The following is a 7,891-nucleotide window of genomic DNA, read 5'->3' on the forward strand; positions in this document are numbered from 1 at the left end:
TGCCCAGGGGGACAGCTTGAGGCTCTGTCTCAAAAAAAAAAAAAAAGAAATGAGGTCTCACTCTGGCTTAGGCTGGTCTCAAACCTGTGAGCTCAGTCAATCCACTCATCTTTGCCTCCCAGAGTGCTAGGATTATAGGTGTAAGCCACCCCAAGCAGCCCACAAACTACAGATTTGTGTATAGTACTGTATCAGTAAGAATGTAAATATCTGGCCCAGTGCCCATAGCATGGTGGTTACAGCATTAGCCACATACATCAAGGCTGGTGGGTTCAAACCCAGCCCAGGCCAGCTAAGCAACAATGACAACTGCAACAGAAAAATAGCTGGGGGCGGCACCTGTGGCTCAGTGAGTAGGGCACCGCCCTATGAACTGAGGGTGGCAGGTTCAAACCTGATTTCAGACAAACTGCAACAACAACAACAACAAAAATAAATAAATAGCCAGGCGTTGTGGTAGGCGCCTGTAGTCCCAGCTACTGGGAGGCTGAGGCCAGAGAATCGGGTAAACCCAAGAGTTTGAGGTTGCTGTGGGCGATGACGCCACAGGACTCTACCGAGGGAACATAAAGAGACTCTGTCTCAAAAAAATAAATTAAATTAAATTAAAAAATCAAAACTCTAAATATTTTATACCAGTACAGTAATACCCCAAAAATACTGGTACATCTTATCAGATGGAATAGTATAGAACATTCAAAAATAACTACACAGAAAATCTTAACTCAAAAGGATGAGATATTAAGTTTAATATACAACAATCAACCAACTAATCACTAAGCTTGTAGTCAGAAAAAGAGAATGGAATACATAAAAAATTTAAGAATGGTTATAATTGAGAGGTTGAGTAATTCTCTCTTCTATTTCTGCATGTAACCCACTTATGAAAATAAGCATGTATTATATTTATAATAAAAAGAAATGCAAGCTTTAAAACAGGAACTCAATAGCAAAGACATTAGATGTAAGAAAATTCCTGAGACACAGGACTGAATACGAAACCTGATGTTGCTGAAGTAAACTTGAAAATAATACGAAAATACCAAATGTTCCTTTTTTTTTTTTTTTGAGACAATAGTCTCACTTTGTTGCCCTCGGTAGAATACCACACCATCATAGCTCACAGCAACCTCAAATTCTTAGGCTTAAGCAATCCTCTTGCCTCTGCCTCCCAAGTAGCTGGGACTGTAGGTGCCCACCACAACATCCAGCTATTCTTAGAGATGGGGGTCTCACTCTGACCCAGACTGGTATCAAACCCATGAACTCAGGAAATCCAACCACCTTGGATCTTGGTCTTGGTCTTGAGTTCTTAACCTGCTGATTAACATTAACCTCCAGGTAGATGGTGTTGGAATTAAACTAGAGCAGTGGTTCTCAACCTTCCTAATGCTGCAATGTATTTTCATTGTTACAAAGGGGTCATGACCCACAGGATGAGAGCCAATGAACTAGAGGATAGTATGTAATGAGAACTGTACTCATTATAGGCCTGAGCCACCACGCTTGGCCTCCAAATTTTCTTTTTTTTGGGGGGGGGAGTGGGGGAGGGTCAGAATCTAAAGCTATTGCCTTGGGTAGAATGCTGTGCATCAAGCTCACAGCAACCTCAAAATTCTTAGGTTTGGGTGGTGCCTGTGGCTCAAAGTAGTGCGCCAGCCCCATGTGCCAGAGGTGGCGGGTTCAAACCCATCCCTGGCCAAAAAAAAAAAAAAAAAAATTCTTAGGTTTAAGTGATTCTCTTGCCTCAGCCTCCCAAGTAGCTGGGACTGTAAGCGCCTGTCACAACTCCTGGCTATTTTTTGTTGCAGTTGTCATTGTTTAGTTAGCCCAGGCCGGGTTCAAACCAGACAGCCTCAGTGTATGTGGCTGGCACCGTAACCACTGTGCTATGGGCACCAAGCCCATCCAAATATTCTTTTTCTTTTTTTTTTTGAGACTTGAGTCTCACTTTATCACCCTTGGTAGAATGTTGTGGTGGCACAGCTCACAGCAACCTCCAACTCCTAGGCTTAGGTGATTCTCTGGCCTCAACCTCCCGAGTAACTGGGACTACAGGCACCTGCCACAATGCCTGGCTATTTTTTTGTTGCAGTTCGGCCAGGGGGCCAGGTTTGAACCCACCACCCTCGGTATATGGGGCCGGCGCCCTACTCACTGAGCCACAGGTACCGCCCATCCAAATATTCTTAAGATAAACATTCTATACTTATTAAAAAAGTGATACGGGTTAAAGAACCAAAGGTCCATTACAAAGAAGAAAAACTACCTTCAGGTAAGAAGGAAAGTTAATCAAAGAGTTACATAAACTACAAAAGCAAGGGATGATCATCTTCTGACCTTCTGACCATAGATCTATAGTCACATTACAGTCCGAGAAATGCAAAATGACAAAAAGATAACGCATCAAAAGATACTGGAAAGGAAAACTAGTACAGGTTAACCAAAGATATTCAAAAGAGGCTTGTAAATAATTTTTTCCTTTGCAGTTTATATGTATATCAATCTATATTTTACTTTAGAATTTGTTTTAAAAACCAGATCACAGTCTTCATGTTTCTGTCCCTTCCTTTTGAAGTTTCCTTTTTTGAACCTGCCACCTCCACTATATGGGGCCAGTGCCCTATTCCTTGAGCCATAGGTACCACCCTTTTTTTCTTTTTTTGAGACAGAGAGTTGCTTTCTCACCCTTGGTAGACTGCCATGGCTTCTCAGCTCACAGCAACCTCAAATTCTTGGGCACAGGCTAGGTGCAGTGGTTCACGCATAAAATCCCAGCACTCTGGGAGGCTGAGGCAGGCGGATCTCCTGAGCTCAAGCCAGACCCCACCTCTAAAAATAGCCAGGTGGGCATTGTGGTGGGTACCTGTAGAGAATGGCTTGAGACTGAGAGTTTGAGAATGTGATGAGCTATGCTGCCAGGGCACTCTACCGAGGGCAACAAAGTAAAACTCTGTCTCCAAAAAAAAAACCTCTTGGGCATTAACCTCTTGTCTCAGCCTCCCAAGTAGCTGTGACTACAGGCACCCACCACAACACCCGGTTTGTTCTTTTTTTTTTTTAGAGCCGGGTCTCACTTTGTCTTAAACTAGTCTCAAACTACCGAGCTCAAGCAATCCACCTGCCTCCACCTCTCAAGAGTGGTAGGATTACTGGAGTCAGGCACCACACCCACTACCCCACAAGTTTCTCAAGTGCAAACACTCAACTTTCTTTGTCAGTTCCCAAACCAGAACATAATGTTGCTCACACCACAGGCCTATGTATAGTACAAGCATTCAGATACTGGCTAAAATGATTTTAAAAGTTGTCTTTTGTGGCTCGGCGCCTATAGCTCAACCGGCTAAGGCGCCAGCCACGTACACCTAGGGTGGCGGGTTCGAGTCCCCAGCCCGGACCCGCCAAACAACAATGACGGCTGCAACCAAAAGGATAGCCGGGTGTTGTGGCGGGCACCTGTGGTCCCAGCTACTTGGGAGGCGGAGGCAGGAGACTCGCTTGAGCCCAGGAGTTGGAGGTTGCTGTGAGCTGTAATGCCACGGCACTCTACCCAGGGGGACAGCTTGAGGCTCTGTCTCAAAAAAAAAAAAAAAAAAAAAAAGTTGTCTTTTGTTTAATTTATACATGCACAAATACACATGTATCAACATATTTTACATACACAGTAGAACCTCTTTAAGTTGACCACATAAGTAACTGTAACACACTGGTCAACATAAGGAACTATGTGTATGTGGTGCATGTCAGGTATTATTAAAATTAGGTCAACTGAAGGAGGTGGTCAATGTAGGGAGGTGGTCAACTATGTATATATTCTACTGTATATATAAAGTCAGTGGACTTCATTTTGAATGGCTTCAGAGACTACACATTAATCATCACTTTCAAAATTACCTGCATTGTCTTTGGATCAAGTTTAGACCAATGGGTTGGAGTAGAAATTTCTTTAGCTTCACCATCATCCTTCTCTTCTTCATCCTGATACACAAAGTTAAGAGTATAATTACTACCATGAAACCTTAAACTAAAGGTCATGTATTTTAAAAGTCTGTTGCTGATCTGTGCAAGGTCACAAATGTTTCAGATAGTCTTCTCCTAAAGTTATTGTTTAGGCAAGTCCACGTACATACACTCTACCACTTTTAACTGATCACAAAGACACTCACCAGCCAATCAAAGCCAGATCTGTGAAACACAAAAGGGTGATAAATTACAGCACAAGGATATCGGGATGCACAGACACTGCCGGTCTCCACTAACCACACAGTGTGTGATCTTGCCTCAATTTTCAAGCCACCCAAAAATTGATTTAGTCAGACCTTTGAAATGTACCAAAGACGTTGCCACATAGCCTGAAATTTCAAAGCTCTCAGACTTGTGGTTGTCCAATTTCAAATATCCATGACTAGAACTGATGACCGTGAAAGAGAAAATTTTTTAAATTTTAGAAAATGGCAAAATGTTTAAAATGGCTTAAAATACTGAATCTTGTTCAACAACTGGTCCCAGATTCCAGCAACTAGACCTATGACAAAAACAAAATTCTGTGCAATTTAAGCACAACTTATTTTCCTTTGAGGTCTCAGCACTCTTTAAAGTTAACATAATGGACAGAATTATTTTTAAGAGAAAAGAACATATAACTATACTGCTGAAAGCTGGATTACCAGTCGCTGTTACCAGTATGTTCCTCCATGTGTGTTTGTTATGTAGTGTGTGGTGTGCATTTGTGCCTGTGTTCCTGTGCCTGTGAGAAGCGGAAATAGAAAAAGGGATTAGCGTTCAGTGCCTGTTCTCCATCAGCCTCCTTGCGTTCACCCTGAAGCTTCTCGACCAGCTGCTGCTTGTATCCTCGGGAGAGGGTTTCCCACTCTGAGCGGGTGGGAAGGCAATGCCAAACATCCGGGAAAAATAAAACCACTGTCTCCACATGAGCTGGAACTGTACGCCCCTTGTGGGTCTCCTCAGGGCGATGGTAGCGAATCTCTGCAAAACGGTACCTGTTGCAAGGGAAGAAGCATGTTGGAAAAAAAATTCTAAAATACATTTTAAAGACCCTAGTTCACTTGTAGCACATCAAGTAAAGAAATTTTGCTGCAAGAACTTGAGGTTGGTCTAAAGAAAAAAAAATTATAGAAGCCATAGTTCCTCTTTTGGTACATTTGTACAATATTTTATTGGTTAAAAGAAGAGTAAGTTCCCCAAGGCATTTTCAAGTCTGTTTATAGAGCTACCCACATTTTAGAGAATACCTGAAGAAGCTGGATAGCTGTTCGGATTTCAAGTGCTAAAAAAGAATATTCTCAATTAAGTCACAAGAAATAATACTAAAATACACAGTGACAAATAAGCCTCAAGAGAAAATATGGCTGAACAAAAATCATCAGCAACTATATCATTTTATAACAAACAAATTATAATGAAATGAAGTTCTCTTGACGATCTTCTCCAGCTATGCATGAAATGAAAAGTATTTTCAACATACATCCAACTTCCAAAATACAGCATAACAAAACATTTAAATTTTCAGTTTAGTTTCATGAGTTCTTAATCCTTTTTTCCCCAAAACATTTTGGCACCAAATAAACTTTGCTACAAATGGGAATTCTCCTTTGAGATTACCTGCATGACCAGGGTGGCTAAAATAAGGGGGATAAAAAGGCTGATTGACAAGAACATCTACATAAACTATTAGGAAAATATTTCCAATCAAGAAATGAATTGATACTTACCATTGTGTGCATACACTTAGATCAATGCCTGTCAGAGCCTTACAACAACGAATAGCAGTCTTAATCAACACAGAGGGATCTTTTTCTGGGTCTGGTCCATCCAACGAAGGAGACCAGTGGCCTCCAATGGCCATAGCTTCATCCTTGCCTTTCATGCCCACTAAAAACTAATTCAAAACAAAGAATCATTTACATATATTACACAACCTATAAATTATAAATAAAATACTTGAAAAGGAAAGGTACAAACCTTTCCAATATCATTTTTACTACCTCTGGTATCTGTCAGTCAAGGAAGAGTTCAGTTCATCGTGTTCCACACTGCATTTCAGCAATGGAATAGGATTTACACATCATAACTCATCCTTCTAAAATATTTCTTCAGATAGCGTTCTTTTAAAGAAACAAGCTATAATTCAAACTTTAACAGCATCCAAAGACACCCTGAAGTCTGTTACCGCTAAGATTTTACTATGCTACAAATATAAAACATTATGATGATAGTTCAACTAGTAATGTACAAATAAGTTATAATCTGCAACAAGCAAAACTACATCAAGTTAGGTGCCTTAACAACACTGAAATTAAGTTACTAAACTTATCGACAAAATGAAAAACAAAGTGTTTTAAAGTTTTACAGTATATACAGTAAAAACTAAGTAAAGTGAATGTACTCCTAAAGTTAAAATAAATGTGTCACTTTACCTTAACAAGTCTAGCAGGATGTTGAAATCCATCTCGAAGTTCTTGTGGGTCTTCAGCAAGAGCACATGACTTATGATACAAATCTTCCATACTAGGGCTAGCCATCAGCATTACCTATTATAGTCAAATAATTCAATCCTGTCAAAAGTCTAAAGTAATGTAAAAAAATGAGAAGCACTACTAATTATCTTTACATATTACATATCTGAAATTTTGTACAATAATGGAAAAGTAAAAAAGTAAAAAGCTATAGCAGAAATGGTTTTAAGTACCTTATGATTAGTTTTAACTTTTCAAGTAATGTTTTCTTGATAAAATGTTTGAAACACAAAACTATTGACTATATGCAATATACTAAATATTATCCAAAAGATTAAAATTGAGTGCATTCACCCTAAGCCTACCCAATGTTGTATAACATTCCAAAAATGCTCAATAACATCAATTTCATCTTTACATTTTTATGAAGTTTAGAATGTCAAAATGATAATCATAATTTTACAGCTTAAGAGGTAAGGCAAAGAGAGAGGTTAAATTAAATAACTAAAACAGAATTAGACAGCCAAGAAAAAAACAAATATTTAAGTCTTATATCAAATAACCACTTTGTGAAGATTATCTCTAAGTATCACATTATAAATCATTGCTTTAAAACATTTAAGCTGTATATCACAGTGGAATACAAACCTTTGCACTGTATAAGTGGTCAGCATCTGGTGGATCAAGAATGGCCACATTTTTTTCTAAGGACTCTACTTCTCTGTGCATTACATAGAAATTGCAGTAATTTCCCAGCTGAAATGGTCTTGACAAAGGGAAAGCATCCACCCATGTAAACTGAGCATCGAAAAAGTCACTAGGTATATACAAATTCTGATAACGGCGCCTTAGTTCCATCATGTCACAACTAGGACTGAAAAACAGATACAAGTAGTGAATGTACAGTCTTAACACCAAAGGTTATGCAAACATTCACTCAATTCTGAAGTTACATATAATTCTACATAGTAAGAAGTTGAAAACAGTATAAAGAGCTGTAGATTTTGAGAGACATATGAAAATTTTTTATTAAGTGGGGTATGGTTAAAGCTTTGAATAAATCAGTAGTATCTATTACCTTTATTTCTCTTTTTGTGTGTAGTTTTTATAACTCATTACAGAAGACCCTCTGAAATAATTTCAACCCCAGCTCCAGAAAAGATAAGAATAAAAGCAGTTCTTCCTCAGTTGGAATTGTGCATTTGAGAGAATTATGAGTCATACAGAATATAAAAGAGAAAGTGCTACCAAATTAGTATTTTTGAGTGTCCTTCAATCAGGTTTATACAGTGTAGAAAAAAAATAATTTTTTTTTATTCTTTCTATACTTAACTCCCAGATCAAGTATACTTACATTCAAATTTTTTTTTTTTTTTTTTTTGAGACAGAGCCTCAAGCTGTCCCCCTGGGTAGAG

The 7,891-nt window shown here is 38.9% G+C and overlaps 1 protein-coding gene and 1 non-coding gene across 4 annotated transcripts in view; both read right to left on the bottom strand.

Moving 5' to 3' along the window:
• The window catches only part of CCAR1 (cell division cycle and apoptosis regulator 1), a 79,286-nt gene that overhangs the window by 30,950 nt on the left and 40,445 nt on the right, over positions 1-7,891 (bottom strand). For all 3 annotated transcript variants that reach the window (XM_012801386.2, XM_023509522.1, XM_023509521.1), the window contains 5 exons: positions 7,125-7,350; positions 6,438-6,551; positions 5,733-5,899; positions 4,790-5,000; positions 3,895-3,978 (listed from right to left, as the gene is read on the bottom strand). In XM_012801386.2, coding sequence (XP_012656840.1) covers positions 3,895-3,978; positions 4,790-5,000; positions 5,733-5,899; positions 6,438-6,551; positions 7,125-7,350 — 802 coding nt within the window. The remainder of the gene's footprint in view (positions 1-3,894; positions 3,979-4,789; positions 5,001-5,732; positions 5,900-6,437; positions 6,552-7,124; positions 7,351-7,891) is intronic.
• On the bottom strand, positions 6,030-6,094 carry LOC111723157. Its single transcript, XR_002771756.1, has one exon. It is a non-coding gene; the product is annotated as a small nucleolar RNA SNORD98 (small nucleolar RNA).

Source organism: Otolemur garnettii, unplaced genomic scaffold (assembly GCF_000181295.1).
Source record: "Otolemur garnettii isolate 467f Iridium unplaced genomic scaffold, OtoGar3 scaffold00008, whole genome shotgun sequence".
Classification (NCBI taxonomy): domain Eukaryota; kingdom Metazoa; phylum Chordata; class Mammalia; order Primates; family Galagidae; genus Otolemur; species Otolemur garnettii.